We start from the raw sequence: 19,009 nt of genomic DNA, 5'->3' as shown, positions 1-19,009 counted from the left end.
ATAAGACATCTGCCCCCCTCCGCCCCCCCGTGAGAGTGTCCTTAACCCATCCAACCCACGCTCACAACCCCAGCTTGAGCAACATGCCCTGTGGAGACACGGTACCCATGTGACCTACCTGGCCCTGAGCAGGCAGGCATCTTGCACTACCCAGGAGGCTTCCCCTGATGAAGGGCCAGGTCAGCACGCAGCCACCTCGCCATCAGCATACTTTGCAACCCATGCGTTTCCTTACACAAAGTGAGTAGGGCTGTCTCACTAAGCCCTAAGGACTGGTTCTGAAGCCAGCACACCTGCCTCCCACATCTGGCAAATGCTCAGTGTGCAGAAAGGAAACAAATCAGGTTTTAATTAAGGATATAGGCACCTCACATTAATCTTGTAGTAAAAAATCTGAGAGTGAACTGACAAGGCACTCTGGGACCCTCCCCTCCTGCCACAGGAAGGACAGCTGCCTGGGAGAAGAGGGAAAGAGGTTTGGAATAAGGGTTGGGCCCATGAGGATTGTGTGAGGCGGTCTCAAGTCCTTAAGTGAGGCCCCTGAATAGCTAAAAAATGGGTGAGTCTCAGGTAGGTGTCCGGGGTAGGTGAAGGAAGGGGGCCAGCCCCTCACCATTTGGCAGGTCTTACTGGCCTCTAAGGCACGGATTGGTGTGTGTGTGTGCGTACGTATCCTATACTCGGACACAAGATAAGGAGCAGTTGAAGGGGCTTACATAGGGTCCCTGACTCTGGGAAAGCAGAGGTAGGCAGAAGGTGAAGAAATGAAGCCACTCGCTTCCAAACATCCCTCCAAAAAATCCCAAAGGGGGTAGTGTGATAAAGATCCAGAGGGTTTGGGCATAAGCCTAGCTCAGAACCAAGCGGTTGGGTACCTCTAGGCTCCGAAATCCAGTTTCTTTACCAGACCCTAGCCTCGGCCACCTGTGATTACAGTTGTGGGTGTTGAATTATGTAGAACGAGCATCAGGAAGGTGAATGCTCAGCGCATGTGGCCTTCAGAGAAAGGACCCCCCCCCAAGGCCTAACCCCAAAATCAATCCTGTCCCCTCTGCCACCAGCATCAGCACCTCTGAGTCCACTGGCCACACCACCTGGCTGCTTGGGTCTCTGGGAACACAGCAGTGACAGCAAAGCACCCTTGGTTCACAACTGCGGGGTCAGTCCTTCAAGCTGCTCCCAGAAACACTGGTTGCTTAGGTCAAGGCCTTCGGCTCCAAGCTCAGCACCCAATCCTGCCTGGGACGGCTGTCAGAACCCGTGTGTGCTGCTTGAAGCCTTAAAGAAAATAGAGACGGCGGCATCAAGATGCAGGAGGGCCAGAAGCCCAGCTGGCAAAGCCCGGGAGGGGCCATCAGTGGTGTGGTTTTCCATCTCAGAGCAGAGTCTGGTGTCTGTCTCAGAGGGAGGCTCCTCCCCAGCCCAGCCTGGAAGAGTCCTGGCTGGAGGCAGGCTGGTTTGTGTGTGAGGCGTTTGGCCCTGAGGAAGAGAGCTCTCCAACACTGTCAGCACACTGAGCCGCCCTGCGCTCCAGCCTCTGCCCCAGCCTTCCTGGCAGACACAGCACCAGGGCCATTTATGCTGGGTCCCTGGGTGCTAATTCAGTTGGTCATACCCTGGTTTCCTTCTGTATAAGCAGAAGTGCTGAACGAAGAAGACAATATCGAAGAAGACGGAGAAGACGCCGAGTCCAAACTTGGTTGGGTCTCCAAAGATCAGTGTCCACTGGTCTGTTAACAGCCACAGGGGACAGAATTTGGTTTTAAGTTGGCAGCTCCTGAAACAGCTGGAGCACGTGGGGCTGCGGGGAGGTGGGGAGGTGTCCTCAATAACCAGGAAACCACATATCCTCCAGCTGCAAAGGCCCCTAGTGAGTCTCACCTTGGGTGCTGGGATTGGGTCGGATTCCCAGGCTAAAAGGGCTGGGGGTGGGGTGGAGAGGTATCCCAGGAAGCCGGGCCCCACCCTGTGCCTCCAGCCCACCAGACGGGCAGGCAGCCTGCTGGCTGACTCACCATTGTTGTAGGACTGAAGGAACATCTGGAGGAGGCTGAAGCTGCCCCCAGTGAAGTCCAGAAGCACGTTACCAATGCTCCAGCCCTCGGTGCTTTTGTAGTAAAAGTTCATGTAGGCCTGGGTCAGATAGAAGGACGGCAGTGAGGGGGCTGGGTGGCTGCCTCTTAGACCTTGTGACCGCCACTCCAAACAAGAGCAGCTCTAATTCCTCCCACTCATGTGCTTGGGCCTCAGCATCAAGGAACACAATGACCTTTGGGCTCTGTCAAGTCCCCGCCAGCAGAGGGAACAGTATGGGCGGGTCCCGGGGTCTCATGTGGGTGCACAGCAAACAGCTCTCCTCCTCTCATCCCTGCACCTCACAACTGCAAAGAAGGAGGAGGCGTTGCTTCTCCATCTTCTTTATCCTTCCCTGTTCTGGGACAAAACCCTTTTCTGGTTTTCTAGCAACTGATTTATCTTCTCACTTACAGTGAAGGAGAAACAGCCTGGACTTCATGTTGTGCTTATGAACACGGGCTGGAAGTCAACTGCCTGGTCTGGGATCCCAGCTCCAGCACTGGAGGGAGGTTATCTTGAGAGTGTTACTGAAGTTCTCCTAACCTAAGTTTTCCCCATCTGTAGAGTGGACTTGCCTCCCACCTCAGCTCTGGCTGTGCTCTAGAGACTCCATCTCAGGCTTCCTAGGTCTAGTGGGTGGGTCCACTTGGACATTCCCCCACTTTCTGTTGCCACTGCCCCACATCCTTCCTCCAACGGCAGAACCCTCCGGACTTCTCTGACTGGGGCAGCCTCCCTATTGCCAAAAGGAAGGGTAGGGCCTCTGTAGCGGTCTTCTCTCAGTCAGCCACCTGTCAAGTCCCGTTCTTTGTCCTCTCCCACCCTCTTTTCATGCTTGTGGCTGCCTCTCCAGTGTTGGGACAATGCCTAACATCTCCAGGTGGGGCTTCTGCCTCCTGGGTTGACCAGGCCCAGGCCTTCCCACACTCAGGGACTGTGGGCCTGCCCACTCTGAAGCTTTCTTCCCCTGCCGCCCAAGGCCTGACCCTACCTTTTTTATTTTTTAGAATACATTTGTTTCTGGCCCTACCTTTTTAGCTTCAACAGTGCTTCCTGTTGCCTCCCACACTCCTCTGCCTGTGCCTCTGTGCAGGCTGCCCCCAGCCTAGAATGCCCCCTCCTCTCTTGCCCACAAAATTAAGTCCTGCTCATCCTTAAGAGCCTGGATCTGTTTCTACACCCTGCAGGAGACGGGCCTCGACTCTGGCCAAAATGCTCTCCTTCCTGAGCTCATGAAATTCAAGGTTCCCTGCACTGGGGAAACTGAAAGGAGGCTCCTCCACGGGAAATGGGGCGACTTAGAGGTGGCCCTAGATTCAGGGCTGGAGCCTGCCACTGGCAGCTGTTTCACACCTCCCCCGTCCTGGGCCATTTGGGCTAAGGGGGAAGACGTGTGGGACCCTTAAGTCTCTGAATCTGAACAGGACGTAGTACTTGAGGGAGCATGCTGAGGGTCCCCAGGTGGACCCTGGATGGGACCCTCCGAGGAAAACATCTCTGGATGGGAGACAGGTCAGAGGTTGCAGTGCTGGGCTACCTCCTCTCACTTAATCTCTTCCAAGCATGCTGCTGCTGCTCGTTGGGATCAGCAGTTGTAGCAATGGGGGGCAAGGGTGGGGGCAGAACTGACGTCCTTAGGAAAGACTGGGATGGAGACAACGGAACTGTACAACCTGACTCTCAGAGGGGAGCATGAGCTCAGCGAAGTCTCCACTGACCCTCAGGTGATTCCTGGCTCCAGGGAAGAGCAGCAGTGCTTATGGCCAGCTGTCCGCCTGGCCCTGCTCCGGCTGGGCTCATGCCTTCCACTGCAGCTTTCCATTCACATCTCCTCACCCCAGCCAGAAGCTGCCCCGTGGGAGCGGGCCCTGGGCCCTGTATCTCATCCCTCTCACGCTAATGGCCACGTGAAGAGTAAGGAAGGCCCCGGAGGTACCTGTGGAAAATACTTGACCAGCGTCACCGCGAGCTTGATGTAGGAGAAGCAGAAGAGAAACCGCAGCCACGTGATTACCCGGACTGCAGCCAAAATCAGGGTGACGAGCACGAAGACCCATGAGAGCACCAGGAAGCTGATGGCAGGCCAGGACACACGCTGGTTGCCTCGCTGAGGATGACAGAGAAAAGGAAAGGGAGTAGGTGGTAGGGGTTGGGGGGGGGGGCACAGACAGCCCAGTACTAATCACACCCTTGTCACTATCAGCATCTCTATTTCAGTCCTTCTTAGACTTTACGAGTCCGTTATCTTCTTGTTCCCACATTGCAGAACTGGGTGCCTCTCGGAGGCCACCAGGAGTTGGGAATGCAGCCTGCAGCACACTGGAGGCTTGTGCCTCACTCCACGGTCCAGGTGGAGCCTGACCATCTCCGGAACCCATCCCTCACCCCCACCTTTCCCCAAAGCAGGCCTTCACAGCAAAGGGGAAGAAAACCTAGGAAGTTCGTGAAGGTAGGAGCCAAGCAGTCCTGCTGACCTTGCATGTGCAGAGGGAGCTCCCTGAGGGAAGCAGTGTATCCACAGGAAGTGAGACAAAACATACCTATTAGTGATCCCCTGAAAACTGGCCTAATGGTGCCTTCCCTGCTGAGACGCTCAGCAGCCCTCCAGCAATACAGCTGAGGCCTGTCTTCTCAGCTGGCACTGCAGACCCCTCAGGAGACTGCTCCCCTCACCAGGACCCCGAGCCCCAGCCACACCCATTTGCTCATAGTTCCTCTCACTGCCCCGGGACCTTCACAGTGCTGCCCTCCAGCTGGGGCTGCCCCACCCTGGCCTGCTTCCCCACCCTGGCCTGCTTCCCCATCACCATGGCAACATCACTTATACTATGGACCACCACTCCGCGCCACTTCCTTCATGCCCTCCTTCCCCTCGCCTCCCTGGCTGTGTCAGGGCCTCCGTGAGCCACTCCTCCTGCTCAGCTCTCAACCTGCTGGGTCATCACTGCCTCTCTGTGTCCCTCACCCTAGACCTCGGGTTCATGGGTGTTCCCTGTACCCAGCACAGGGCTGGGTCTGTTATCTCAGCCTCAGTAGGTAGATGCTGAGTCTCTGTGTCTTCTGTAAAATGGGAGGTACGGCTGACAGGTGGTGATGGTGGGTGTCGGCCTAGGCAGCTTGATGTGGGGTGGGCACCAGCTCTCTCTCACCTCATAGAGGAAGCACTGCACCATGACAACCAGGGTGAGGGCAACTGCGTGCAGACTGAAGAAGACGTCATTACTGTCCACGGGGTTCACTCCATTGGGGTATTTGAAGAAAAACTGCTCCTGGTTGAGGGGTTGGGAGAAGCTTGGGGGTAAGGTGCAGCCAGGCTACCAAACAGCTTGGGCTGGGCTGCAGCGGGCAGGCAGTGCCATACCTTGATGTAGGGCACCCAGAGGAGACCAATGTTGAACACGCTGTAGGCCACGAAGCCTGTCAGGTTCAGGGCCACGAAATCAAAGCTTAGACCAATGACACTGTGGCATGGGAGCAATGAAGAGACAAAGTAGGGCAAAGGGTGAGACTGGGGGGAAGGGAGGGAACAGAGCTCCCAACACATGGGGAGGAGGGCCCAGCTCTCCCAAGAACAGTCTCTCCCAAGAACTCAGGTCCCTCTGCACACCCCAATCAAAGCTACCCTCTTGGGAACCAGTTTCCTTCCTCCCTCCCTCCCTTGTCTCCTGCCTCTTCAAGTCCTGGCCCCAGAGGGAAGTCTTGGAGGCCTCCTCCAGAGAGGAAGCATCTTCTTCCCTGGCTCCCTGTTCTGCATCCCGCTATGAGGCCCATTTGGCGGGGTGACTACAGGAGAGACACAACTCCAGGCCCACTTTCTCTTTAAAGTCAGGGTGGGGCGGCTTAACCTCCAAGGCTGAAGGACCCAGCTCGGGCATTGCAGCAAGACTTGACACTAATTCCTCCAGGGCTGGATGGACCAAGAACAGAGCAGATCTGGTGGACTCCCCGAACCCTGCCCATTCTCCACTTCCCTGAAAAGCCCCATTTTGTTGCTTTCACAGGGAGGAGCTGAACTGGGTCACAGACCAAATGCCCAGAGCTGCAAGTCCTGCCACAGGCTCTTGGAGCTTTCACACTGGACACTTTCTAGAAAGGGCAAGAAGAGAGAAGAGCAGAGGAGGAAAGTCTGAACCCATGCTGCCCACAGCCTCTCTGGAATGCCTCCCATCTTACTAGCCTCCAGTGACTTCGCATAAAGCTGGGCAGGTTACCTTTTCCGCCTCCAGTTGGTGACCACCTGAGGGTAGAAGGAGATGGACCAGGCCACAAAGTAAATCCAGCCAATCACCTGGTTTACGATGCTCACGACGTTGCTGTGGATGACCAAGAAGCGGATCCTCGGGCTAGAAAGAATTTGGGGACTGAGATGAGCTGAGGCTGGGCTTGAAGGAAAGATGCCTGCCTCCCATCTCATCATTTAAGGCCCATGTGGGCTGAGGTCAGCCTACCCGGTCTGGTTGGAATGATTTCCATGCAGATAAACAGTAACTTGTCCAACATTTTGAGAGATCACTTGAAAAGAGGAATCTGTCACTCCAGGAGGCACCACAACCTGTTAAAAAAACTGAATTTGATCTGGTGCTACAGTTATTAGGATCTCACCGAGTGTCCAGCTCCAGGTTACTCGCTAGGGACTGATGGGGCAGATCACACACGGTCCCTGCCTTTCAAGAGCTTACTAATAAGAGGGAGAAACGTTGGACCAACCACCTCCCCCTCCCCCATACCTGTGTCTCAGATGTTCTGAGCAGAACAACAGCCCTGTCCTCAGGCTCTCCCCTACCTCAACTACCAGAGAAGGTGGAATAGCTCTTCTCTTACTAACCATGTGATCTCAGGCAAGTTATTCAAGCTCTGACCTCAGATTGCTCACCTGTACAAGGGGATAACAGAAGTGTCTACCTTAAAAGGTTGCTATGAAAGGCATAATGTCCAGAAATACTGACTGCTATTACTTCTACTTCTGTTATAATGAAAGGCTCCTTAACACCCAAAACGATGTCTGCCCCATGCCCAGTGCGGCTGCCAAGTGACAAAAGAGAAGAGGTGCACACCACAGACACCTGTCAGGGAGAACATTCTTACCCTCCGTTCTGCCCAGTACTTATCAAAAGCTCTGCTCCAAGAAACAGTACTTGGAGGCCTGCCTGCAATATCTGATCTCCCAGTCACCTCCCGGCATTCTCAAATCTCCCAAGTGTGGCTGGGAGCAGAGTGATACCTTCCCTGAACCAACTGCCTCCCCCTCTTTGTTCCTTGGATATCGCTCTGGGCTCCAGACCTCCACCATACCAAGGCTTTGTGAGGATGCAGCCATTAGAATTCAGTGGCTTCTTTAGGAGGACCCTGGAAGGACTGTCTTTTTGTTTTTAGCACCGGAAATCAGGGGGCTTTGGCAGAACAAGTGAAATGGTATAAGTGGCTGCTGCAAAGCCCAGAGTCCGAGTCACGGCCCACCTCTTGCAAGCTACATCCTCATGACGTGTACTACTCTTGGCTACTTTTTCTTATTTTTAACAAGTTTTTTTGTCAGTGTTGTTTGTATATTTGTAAGTGGCCACTAAGTCCCTTTAGGAACTAGGCAGGAAGAAAATTGGTGAACTGGAAATCAACTGATACAAGGCAGAAGGAAATCGTTAACTGTCACTATCTTTTTTTAATTATTAAGCTTTATTTTTAATTGATTAATTTTTTTAGAGAGAGAGAGTACGCAAGTGGGGAGGGGCAGAGGGAGAAGGAGAGAAAGAATCTTAAGTAGGCTCCACACTCAGCGCGGAGCTTGACTTGGGGCTTGATCTTACAGCCCTGAGATCATGACCTGAGCTGAAATCAAGAGTCAGACACTGAGCTGACTGAGCCACCCAGGTGCCCCAATAAACTTTAAGAACAGTTTTAGGTCTACAGCGAAACGTATCACTATTTTTTACAGACTGCTTTCTTTCTACATGCCAGATACAATTCTACACATTTTATACTTGCTATTGCTTTTAATTCTCACAACCTGTCAAGTAGACATTACTAACCTTATGTCACCAAATGAGGAAGCTGCGATGTGTTGGGTGGAGTACCTTATCCGAGGCTCATGGGTCAGGCGCCTAGGATGCCTGACCCCCAAGTTGTAGTCAGTGGTTTCCAAAGGCACAGGGAGTAGATAGGAGCGGTTAGAGCTGGATGGCGAGGGACCATATAGGTTGGCCCCTGGAAAGTGGGCTGGCGCCCATACAGATCATTTTATAATTGGATTTGACTCCCACCATATAATTTTTTAAAATTATAGTTGACATACAATGTTATCCACCATTAAATTTATATAAAATTGAATTGTAACATATGTGCAGAAAAGTACACACATCGCAGCTTGATGAAGGAACCACCACAAACTGAGATCAAACACACAGGTCAAGAAATGGAACACTTCCAGCACTCCAAAGCCCTGTTCTGCTCCTTTCTAGTCACACCCGATCCCCAAGGGGAACTGCTATGCTGACCGACACCACAGATGGCCTTGTCTTTGTTTGCGCTTCGTAGGAAGTGTACAGCGTAGGCTTTTTTCCGTGTCAGGCTTCTTTTGCTTAAGATTATGTTTGACTTTTACTGGCCCTAAATTAGGTGATCAGCGTTATTCGTCATACTAAATTTGGTCTGTGGATGGGACCAGACCTCAGCTGGGTGCCACAGTCTGCTATAAGAACCTTGCAGCAGGCTTCATGCCCTAGGGCAGGGGGAAAGTTGTGAGAAAGGGCTCTAATGAGGTGTGGTGCTCACCAGAGGGTGAGAGAGGACTGCCCTCCCACACAAGGCCCTCTGGCTTGACACCCCTTATCTGATCACAGGCTTCAGTACTGTTTTCTTGCCATGGGCCTCAGTGCCAACCTGCAGCCCATTTCTACAACCACAAAGGGCCTTGTGACATGCTGAATAGTTATCCTTACATTTATCTTGTCTATTTTTTTTAATTCTTTTTTTTTTTTTTTTAAAGATTTTATTTATTTATTCGACAGAGATAGAGACAGCCAGCAAGAGAGGGAACACAAGCAGGGGGAATGGGAGAGAAAGAAGCAGGCTCGTAGCGGAAAAGCCTGATGTGGGGCTCGATCCCAGAACGCCGGGATCACGCCCTGAGCCGAAGGCAGACGCTTAACCGCTGTGCCACCCAGGCACCCCTTTTTTTAAAAATTCTTGTTTATTTACATTATTGCCTTCCCTACTGATATTTTTCATGTAGTCAATTGGTAATTGGCTCAAATGTTGGTAAGGTAGAAACAGTGTGTATATTAACAGATAAATGCATATGGGCTATGAATAGTTACCATTAGACAGCATTTGGCACTGGTTTTTGGAAAGAACACTCACTCAATGGATCTCAGAAGAGTGCTCTGCAAACTTCAGTGTGGGCCTCAATCATCTGGGGATCTCGCTCATATGCACGTTTTGCATCAGTAGGTTTGGGATGGGGCCCACGATACTGCATTTCTAAAAGATTTTCAAGCAGGGGCAGTACTGCTGGTCTGCCAATGCCCTCTAAGCAGCCAAGTTTTAGAAAGCCATCTTATTAAGAATTTCTTCTACGTTCCCAGAACCATTTTTGCCTCAAATTTCTTACTACGCCTTCCTCATCCCATCTACATGACATAAAATACCCATCCTCAAAGAGATGAACAAAGCCAAAATCAGGGATTTTTAGAACGATAGATCAGGAGCAGCCCACAGTATAAAAACAAGGTGGCCTATTTCTAAAAGCACTTACTTAAAAAGTATTTTGTGACGCAGCAGTTAAAATTCATTACTTACTTCATTAGGGAGCTCAAGGATAGTAACATTTTTTGAACGAAATGTGATTTGAAAAGTGATCACCAAGGTTGCATTTAATGGGTGCCTGTGGAGGATAAGAGTCTGATTACTGCTGAGAAACTGGACACTGTGAGATCTCAAACAACCCTCTGGATTTCACATCGGGCCTGTCACTGCTCAAGCAATTAGGGATTTTGGGTCTGTCACTTCTCAAGCAATTAAGGCTAAAAGTCCTATGTGCTAGGTTCTGAGTGGTAGAGGTGGGGTCCTTGCTCCTAGGAGCTTTCCATCTGTATCGGGAGATAAGAGGCCCACAGGGGCCAGGTGAGAACATGAGAAGGTGGGGAATGGGTGGTGACTGCCAAATGAGGTGTCCAGAGGCCAACAGGACCATGCTATCTGCTCTGGTAGAGAAGGCCTTCAAGGTCTTGGGTCTGAGTGGGGACTGGTGTGTCCCCAGAAAGCCAGAAGACATGTCTGATGGAAGTAGCTGGTGGTGACCTCAAGTGTGAATGTACAGACCTGGAGTTAATTTGGAAGGCCATGGAAAGCCACTCAAGGATTCTGGAGAGGGGCGATGTGGTGAGGGGATGGCCTGTCAGATTTATAAGGTGTCCATGTAGAGGGATGGCAGGAGCTGGGATGGAATGCAGGTTGCTATTGAGATCAGACTTCCCAGGAGAGACGAAGAAAAGGAAGAAGGGTAAAGAGAAAAGGACCGGGCTCTACATCTTGGGGAATCTTCATGGCTGGGAGGCAACAGTAGGGAGAAGCAGTGAAGGATAGGGAGAAGGAGGCAGGCTCTCTGGCAGTCTGCACTAGGTCAGCACCTCAGACCTGAGCCAGCAGAGGTTATCCAGTAAGACTCTCAGACAAGGCCATTCGGGAGTGTCGCCATGAATAGGATCTACCCAACAAGGTCACTTCTGCTTTTAGAAGGGATCTCAGAGGTGCTGCTGAACAGCTCAGCTCCTTGCCCCCTGACCTTCAGAGCTCTCATCAAATACTTAGTGCCTTGGAAGGGACCACTCTGAGGTCTGGCATCAACTGGTCCCTCAAGGCTGGTCCCTCAAGGCTGGTCCCTCAAGGCCATCTCTCAACTGGGGAAAAGGTTCATATTTCTAGGGGGAAGCCCCCTTCCTCCTCCTCTGACCAGAAACAAGGATTCAGTGGCCGGGAGTAGAGAGATTCTAGGACCTGAGTCTGCAGACCACCTGCTATCACCTCTCTTTCTCAGGCTTGTCTTTTTTTTTTTTTCTTTTCTTTTCTTAAAGCTTATTTTATTTTCTCAGGAGATAAGGGACTTGATAATACCATACGGAATATCCACTGGCCCTAGGGTTCTCTGGCTTGTCTTAAAGTGAAGAGGCAAAGGATCACACAGGTCAGGTATCACATGGCCTGGTGGTGGGGTGAATGAACTGGGCTGATGACAGAGCTGGGACTGGGAACTTACTGAAGGGTGATGCTGATGTTGGCTGAGCTTCCATTTTCCAGCTTCACAGTGGGAGGAACAGTGAGGTTGGCTGTCGACTCTGGAAGGACCCAAATCAATGACAAATTATTAGGTCAGATAACTTAGGCTCACAAGGAAAAACTGGGATGAAGATCCCCACCATCTGAACTCATGAGTTCTGACTCATGACAATCTCCATCTTCTAGAAGACATGGCGGTCCTAAGAGAATAGGTGATGGGCTTGGAAACCTGAGCCTTCATTATGCTCTTTCCCCTTCTGCTGCCGGAGGGAGAGGTAGACCCAGGCCTAAACAGGAAACACCATAGTTTCTTCTTCCCCACACTGAGAGGCTCTGAGGCTGAGTTACCCAGAGATAGTTTTAGAACAGTGGAGCCCAAAAATTGTCACACAGGAATTCAAGCATCAATCTGGGACTGAAAAATGTGTACCTGAACCACCTTTTCAGATGGGAAAGCACAGGGGTCTCCTCTGTTCATGGAACTAAAATGGCCCTGCAGAACTGGTCCAGCCCCTTCCTGTACTCTCAGAGACACACAGGACCCAGCTATCCTGTTTCTAAAGAACCCCTTTGGGCTCTGTACTAACATAGCCAAACCCATTCACTTACTGATCCCCTTCCTGAGACTGACTATGCTGGGAAGTGGGGGGAAAATGGTGAATACCACAGTCTCACTATCAGGGATTTCTTCTTGCCATTAAGGTGTTAATGCAGGATAAGATAGACAAATAGGCCTTGGGAGTGAGGGAGGAAGCAGGTTTGGGAGGCCAAATACCCCAGAGCAGCTTGGCCATAGAACCAGAGTGAGTTAGCCTCTCCCTGACCTCTTCCTGTGTTCTTTGGGCAGCCCACACTCCCACCCCACCCTACTCCCAGGTGTACTCAAAGCCCCAGGCATCTGTCCACTTCACTCTCCTTAGCTCAGGACCTTCAGGGTTATGCAAGGACTGAGGAGTGGTCATGAAGCTAGACTAGGCAGGAAGGGAGCCCACAGGGGAAAGGAGCTCAACTCGATTAAGATGGTCCTTGTAGGGGGAGCGGCTGCAGGCAGGGCCCAGGTTTCTCTCTCCCCAGTTCCGTCTAGGGTAAGGATAAAGAACTGAAATCTGGGGGCGTCTGGGTGGCACAGAGGTAAGGTTCTGCCTTCGGCTCAGGGCGTGATCCTGGTGTTGTGGGATCGAGCCCCACATCAGGATCCTCCGCTGGGAGCCTGCTTCTTCCTCTCCCACTCCCCCTGCTTGTGTTCCCTCTCTCACTGGCTGTCTCTATCCTGTCAAATAAATAAATAAGATCTTTAAAAAAAAAAAAAAAAAAGAACTGAAATCTGAAGTTTTAGGTGTTCAGATTGGAAGGGAACTTAAAAGTTCCCTGATAAAACCTTCACTGTCTGACCCCCTTTTTCATTACTCCTACCTGGAAGTTACTCTTCCTCTGCCTGAACATCTCCAAGAATAGTAACCTCATCTCCTGCAAAGGAATCGGCTGGCCTGGAACTTGTACTTCTGGGCCTGGCTCTGCTACCTGGGGCCTCTGAGGGCCGCCTTCTCCATGACAACCCTGCATACATGAATGGGGACGCAGGCTCTGTCACCTGCACGCCTCCAAGCTTAGACTCCCACAGTCTGTGGTCTCTAGTCTCGACACTCTCCTCAAACCTGCCTGGCTGGGTCCTACTGACTGGTATGTCCCCATGCTGGCCCCAGCAGAGGCCAAGCCTCACAGAGCTGAGTAGGATGACCCCTCCCTTATGTGTAGCCTTAGGGCCTGGAGGCAGCTTTGGCAACTCTGCCCCTTCTTCTTCACACTCTGACAGCAACCTGAGGGTTTGTTCTGGGCTTGCACAGCTGGGGGGCAGTAGGACTTAAGATCCCTAACGTTACTTTCTACCTAGAGTTAAGGACCACACCAGGGAAGCAAAACCATCGACGAGACAGTGCCCAGGACAGAGATACTGAAAGTGACGCCAGGCAGCCCCCCACACCTCTGGGGCAACCCATAACCTCTGGAGCCCGAAGGTTCTGCTGGGCTGTCGTCATGGTGAGTGAGAGAGCCGCAGGAACTTTGCTCTTCCATATTCTTTGCACTTTACAAGAGGAGGCTGTGAGCTCCTGAGAACCAGATCAGGGAACATTTACTTTCCCCTCACTTAGAGCCACTGAAGACAGTGGCACTTAGTAGCTGAGAGACTGGGCTCTGAAGTCACACAGTCCATCCTGGCTTTGTCACTTCCTTGCTTCCTTCCTTGTTCTTAACCTCTATATGGGCCTCTATTTCCTCACCTGTAAAATGGGGACAATGGTACTATGTATTTCACATGGCGCTGTGAAAATACAGTGTGATAGTGTTTGTGACACACTTCACATGTGGCCTGAGCGCTAAATAACTGGGTGACTGTTCTCATCATCACGTAAACACTGTAGGACATTTTTAAGCCCAAGATGGAAGACAGTTAACCCGGCATCATGTCTAGGGAAAGCACATTTTAAAGTTTGCCCTGGGGCAACAGTCTCTGGTACCACATCAGAAAATTACCAAATAAGTCTTAGTGAAACCACCTGAAGTTTCCCCTAAGGAAGGGTCTTTTTTTTTTTTTTAAGGATTATTTACTGGCACCTCCCACTGTGCTCCCCACCCCACCCACTCTGCTACACTGTTAACCTATTCTCCAATTATTGTAACAGTGAGAGCTGGGTATTATCATTCCCAATTCGGATATAAGGAAACAATCCCATGAGGGAAAGTTCCTTCCCCACACAGCTCAGAAATTGCGGAGGTGGGATTCAAACCCAGCCCTGTCTGGGCCAAGACCCCGGTTCTTGCCACTAGGTGGCAGTGCCTCAAGATTCCACCCAGAGAAGTCAGAGACTGGTAATCTCATCCACAGTCCTTGATGACCAGCCCTCAGAGCAAAGAGAAGACGAGCATGGCAGAATGAGATCAGAACACCAATTCTAGTCACTTGATTTTATGGTGTTTCCATCACACTTTTTCAATGACATTCAGGAAAGGAGGCAAAGAAAACAGAGCAGGGATCCTGCAGGTCTTACCTTTGGGGACTCTGTGCCTTTGGGGAAGACTTTTACCCTCTCCTGGGTCAAAGATTCCCCTCTGTATAACTGAGCTGGTGGTGGCCAGATACGCTCTTCTTTCCTGGGCTTTATCTAAAGCCTGATAGCGCAGGTGTGAGACACACCCAGGTCTTAGGCCCAGAGAATATGATCCAGCAGGTCTGGAGTGGGGCTCTAGAATTCATACTGAGAGACACCAGGCTTCATGGTACCACCTTTCCTTTCTTGGAAATTGTTTATCCACAAGGTGTGACTCCAAAGTAACATGACTGATTGTTTAAAAAACTGGAAGAGCCTTCTGGAGGCCGATGACTGTACCGGTACGGCCACTGCGTACGGCTCTCAGGAACCTTCTGCAGGATTTGTATTGTTTGTACAAGGTTCATTTGAAATCTTTAGTCAGGGATTTTAAGATATATTTGATTTTTTAAAAAAGATTTTATTCATTCATTTGACAGAGAGCACAAGCAGGGGGAGCAGAGAGGGAGAGGGAGAAGCAGGCTTCCTGCTGAGCAGGGTACCCGACATGGGGCTTGATCTCAGGACCCTGGGATCATGACCTCAGCCGAAGGCAGACGCTTAACCGACTGAGCCACCCAGGTGCCCCAAGACATATTTGATTTCTGACAACAGCCAAGCTGATGATCAAAATAACCAGCCTGCCGCCCTAGGAGTGCTAAACTCTTTCCATCCTTTTCATGGGAGGAATTTCAGCAATGTTTTAGGCAGTGGGAGAATTGTTAGAATGATGCGGGCCTCTAAGGGTCCTGCTCTGAAGGCCAAACCTCACAAGGATGCGCAAACCCCAAGGTATTTTTTGACAACCAGCCTGTGTTATGTGACGCCCCTAGCCACACTTGGGCTGCTGCACCCTGTTCCTCAGTTTCTCTCTACGAGAAGGTTTTTTCATCTTATAAAGGGATGCTGGGCGGACTCCTCGGGTATCCGAACCTGACAGAAGAACCAGGTGCAGTAAGGTGGCCACCTCATTTGCTTCTGCAGCATCTCCTAGGACCTGTAATTCCCTCTGTGAGGTCCACAGAACAGGGAGTTGCTGGAGCTCTGCGGTTTGACTTTGGTGGTACAGAAAAGGTAATAGGGACCCCGTGGAAGAAGGCCAATTATTTGTGGAATCATCTGGATCCTTGTGAAAGTCCTGAACCCCAGACCTGGGTCTGCCCCACCACCCAGTCATTGTTTGGCCAAGGAGCCGGCAGACACATGCAGTCTGGACAATCCTAAACCCTTGGCTACGAACAGGTCAGACTACTTACTCTATTGCACCATCTCCCTCTTTACAAAGTTGATGACCCATTTCTAAACTCACCACATTTCTCTATGAGCTTCAGGGGAAGAAGGATAAAAATAATCAGCCAACTCCTTATCATGTTCCTCAATTTCAAAGAACTAGGAAGAAAAACAAACAGCAAGAACAGTTCAGGTTAAAGTTGGAGCAGCTCAGCAACAAGTGGACAATATGCCCCCTGGAATCATGGCACAGACAGTTCATAGAGGACTTTCGCCTCACACCTGTGACCTCATGTGCTCTGCATCACCAGCCTGGAGGTGACTGGGGGGTGGGGTGTGTGGAACATAGCTTTCTTTGATATGTGGAGCCATGGGCTCAGAGAGGCTAAGTGTGTTGTGTAAGCTTCCACTCTGAGGAAGTAGACACACACTGAATTTTTCCCTCTTCAATTGCTTCTTGTAACCTAGTTAACAAAAACAAAGAATGCAGTTTTATTGGCTGGGGGTTCTTTTTTTCAAAAAGTTATCCAAACTGTGGTCAGATATTTGACTTTGTGAACCTATGAACCTTAAGGAAATTAATTTCGTTCCTTGTCCTGGGACAAAAGCCTAAGGGGCTAATGCTACCAAATGATACCAGGTTACGACTTTTTCATTTGACAAGTGTCACCTCTCCAGGACTGGCAGGGATCACTCATAATGGGGACCCAGTGAGGGACAAGCCCCAGATTAGCCCAGGGGAAACTCACTGGTTGAGTGAGGGAGATGCACTACATAACACCTATGACCCCAATGCACACAGGTGAACCACGTGTCGTGATGGGGCAGGCCAGCATGGGTATCTCTACCTTGGTCTGTACACGCTGCCTTAGCAAACAGAGCCTAGGCCCTCCTACTGGACAGCCTCTGGGGATTCCCGGGGAAAGAGCTAGGAGAGGTCTGTGTGGAAACACCTCTCTGCTTTCAGTTTTCCCAAAAGGCCTCAAGGAGCCTCCTGATATACCCCTCCCTTCTAAGACGTCTTCCTGACTGCTCCAGCCTGCCTCATCTCTGCCTGTCCCTATCTTCTCCAGGGGCCTCTCTGCCTAAGCAGGTCCCTTTGATCTGTTAGGTCTTTTTTTTTTTTTTTTTTTTTTTTTTTGTATTTAGACCATTTTAATAATACCTGCACATTGATTACATTTTCTTTTTTTTTTTCCTCCAAATAAAAATAGTTTTATTTGATCTGTTAGGTCTTATCTCAGGATCTTTCCCACCTGCTGGCACTGACCTCCTCTGTCTCTGGCCTCCTCTGGAGTCCTTGCTTTTGGTGCTGTATCCCTGTGCTCTCTACCACCCACTTTCTGTACCCTGACCTGCAGGGAATTGCTCTCCTGTGTCTGTGGAATGACCATGGGTCTCCCATTCACTCTTGCCACTCTCTGCTCCTCACACCTGCCTGTGTCCTTAAGTTTAGGATTCAGAATGTCCCTCAGGGTAGAGTCTGGGTTTTCCTCTGGAAATCAGATATGAATCAAGCCTAACCAGCTCCTCTCATCTTGCAGGAGTGGAATGCGGACTGAGAAACTCACATGTTTGGTCAGCAAAAGTCCCCAAGCTCCAGAGGCTGAGATACCTTGGAGGAAAGACACCAGGACAGACAGACATTGAGAGATAAGTCGATTAAAATGTCAGAAAAAGGTCAGAGTGATAGCTATACACTAAAACTATGTCTTGTGAATGCTACAAGGTAGAAATGGACAATTTCATGACAATGGACTCTGTCGGGCATGCCCCTCTTCCTGTGTAAGTTCTATCTTCCAGCCCTCACTCAGACACCATTTTAAGAAGTCTCCCACTCCCAAACCATGCATCCCAGGAGCAACCTGGGGTCAGGGGTCTCCAGCTCCTGTCAAGGATCTGACCTAATCCTGTCAACTGTTTTACAACCTGGAACTCCTTGAGTCCCCTTCTCTTGTAGAATACAGAAAGTGGCAAGAATGTGTGCCCTGCAGACAGACTGCACAGGTTTGAACCTGGGCTCCCCATTTATTAATTGTGTGACTTTGGGGTGCTGCTTAACCTTCTCAAGCTTCAATTTCCTAATGTGAAAACAAAGACAGTGAGATGAAATGCAAAACGTGGCTTGTGGCCCTCCAAAGGGCCACAGTACATATACAGATTTAATCAGTGGTATTAAAATTTCATGGTGGTGGGGAGGAGTTCGTTAGAAAAAAAGGTTGAGAAACAGTGTTGTAAATGATTACTACCGTTGCCTTGGGCACATAGCAAGCTCTCATAAAGAGCACAGGTGGTTATTTTTCTCAATTCTGTTGAAAAGTGTAGGACCCAGTCAGTTGTCCTTCCTTCCCCCAGCCTGAAAGCCCCGGAATGCAAAGCGGGGTCTCATTCTGCCCAGTCCCCCAGAACCCAGACCCCTGCTCAGCACACCAACGGGTGTTCGTGGCATGGGCTTTTCAGCATCTTCTCTCTCCAAAGTAATCTGCAAACTCCGCGACCCAGATTCACGCGGCAACTAACCAGGAGGCGGGGAGGGTGCTCGGACGCGCACCGGTGTAGACCCACCCACACCACCTCGGCAGCCCGGTGTCCCCTGCCTCCGCTCACCACCACGCGGGTCTTTCAACCTGGAAGCTGTCTGGTGTCTCGAGGCCGGCACTGCTGGTAGGTGATGGAACCCTGGCGCCGCTGGAGGGGGACTAGACGCGCGGCAAGATCCTCAACCGGCTTACGGTGCCAGTCTTAAGCCCTCTGGGGTTCCCCCGGGTAAATGGGGGGAGGCTACTGGGGCCGCGCCGACTCTCACCTGAGATCCTCTAGGCTCAGCGAACCGACCACACCGGACGCTGGATCCGTCTCAGACTGCACCCGCTACCCCCGGCAGCCTGACTTTGGGTGAGGGCGGGCCAGAAGTCACCTGACTCCAGCCACCTGATTCTCGGCTTGCAGATCTCGGTGCGATGCACTCTGGGAACTGTAGTTTAGTCTCAGACCGATAATTGGGCAGGGGTGGGGCGGAGCAGAGGGGCCCAGGCGCCTTGGCAGGGATGGGGCTCGAGTGTGTGGGCGGCTTAAACCACTTTTAGGGACACAGAGGCTCCCGGAGCCCCCAGTGCCTGTCGGCGAACCCTGCGCTGTCACGATGAGCGAGGCCGGGGAAACTCTCCACCGTCCTAGACCTGCGGCCTTGCGGAAGCGGGCCCTCTAGGTCCTGCCTTCCGCCGTCTCTCCGCCTATAGCCAGGGCCCGCCGCGGGGGTGGCGCGGGGCTCCGCCCTTCTCGACCAATGGGAGGGCGAGAAGCCTCCATGTTGGGTGTGGCTGAAGGATTGGCCCCGCCTCGGCGCCCAG

The 19,009-nt window shown here is 51.3% G+C and overlaps 2 protein-coding genes across 11 annotated transcripts in view; one reads left to right on the top strand and one right to left on the bottom strand.

The window, feature by feature from the left end:
• Positions 1-323: 323 nt before the first annotated feature.
• Positions 324-18,842, bottom strand: CTNS (cystinosin, lysosomal cystine transporter). 6 transcript variants are annotated; one of them, XM_057318254.1, is made up of 13 exons: positions 18,466-18,835; positions 18,267-18,358; positions 17,231-17,274; positions 15,739-15,818; positions 11,324-11,402; positions 9,868-9,952; positions 6,525-6,628; positions 6,288-6,419; positions 5,438-5,537; positions 5,226-5,345; positions 4,013-4,183; positions 2,016-2,133; positions 324-1,730 (listed from the first exon to the last, which is right to left on the bottom strand). In XM_057318254.1, exons 4-13 carry the CDS (start codon positions 15,797-15,799, stop codon positions 1,597-1,599), a joined length of 1,104 nt encoding a protein of 367 aa, XP_057174237.1. In that variant the 5' UTR covers positions 15,800-15,818; positions 17,231-17,274; positions 18,267-18,358; positions 18,466-18,835; the 3' UTR covers positions 324-1,596. The 6 variants fall into 6 exon arrangements, with proteins under 6 accessions (XP_057174237.1, XP_048079099.1, XP_048079097.1 ...); XM_048223142.2 differs by having other exon boundaries at positions 324-1,801; positions 18,267-18,837; XM_048223140.2 differs by having other exon boundaries at positions 18,267-18,835.
• The window catches only part of SHPK (sedoheptulokinase), a 40,735-nt gene continuing 25,980 nt past the window's right edge, over positions 4,255-19,009 (top strand). The window contains exons 1-3 of one of the 5 annotated variants that reach the window (XM_048223120.2): positions 4,255-4,525; positions 13,235-13,380; positions 17,204-18,323. The gene's annotated coding sequence lies outside the window, so the exon portion shown is untranslated. Of the gene's footprint in view, positions 4,526-11,165; positions 11,252-12,685; positions 13,381-15,322; positions 15,978-17,203; positions 18,324-19,009 lie in introns of those variants that run through there. The other 4 variants (XM_048223118.2, XM_048223125.2, XM_044390736.3 and 1 more) reach the window with 4 other exon arrangements.

This window comes from Ursus arctos, unplaced genomic scaffold (genome assembly GCF_023065955.2).
Source record: "Ursus arctos isolate Adak ecotype North America unplaced genomic scaffold, UrsArc2.0 scaffold_24, whole genome shotgun sequence".
NCBI classification, from domain to species: Eukaryota; Metazoa; Chordata; class Mammalia; order Carnivora; family Ursidae; genus Ursus; species Ursus arctos.
Note: the sequence above shows the minus strand (reverse complement) of the source record. Positions and strands in the feature narration are given on the sequence as shown.

Excerpts from the sequence above, each read along its gene's own strand:
- CTNS (XM_048223133.2), bottom strand. The coding sequence starts at position 15,799 with ATGATAAGGAGTTGGCTGATTATTTTTATCCTTCTTCCCCTGAAGCTC. Across the intron at positions 11,403-15,738 it reads GAAGCTCATAGAGAAATGTG|AGTCGACAGCCAACCTCACT; the intron begins GTGAGTTTAGAA and ends GGGTCCTTCCAG. Across the intron at positions 5,346-5,437 it reads TCTGGGTGCCCTACATCAAG|GAGCAGTTTTTCTTCAAATA; the intron begins GTATGGCACTGC and ends CCCCTCAACCAG.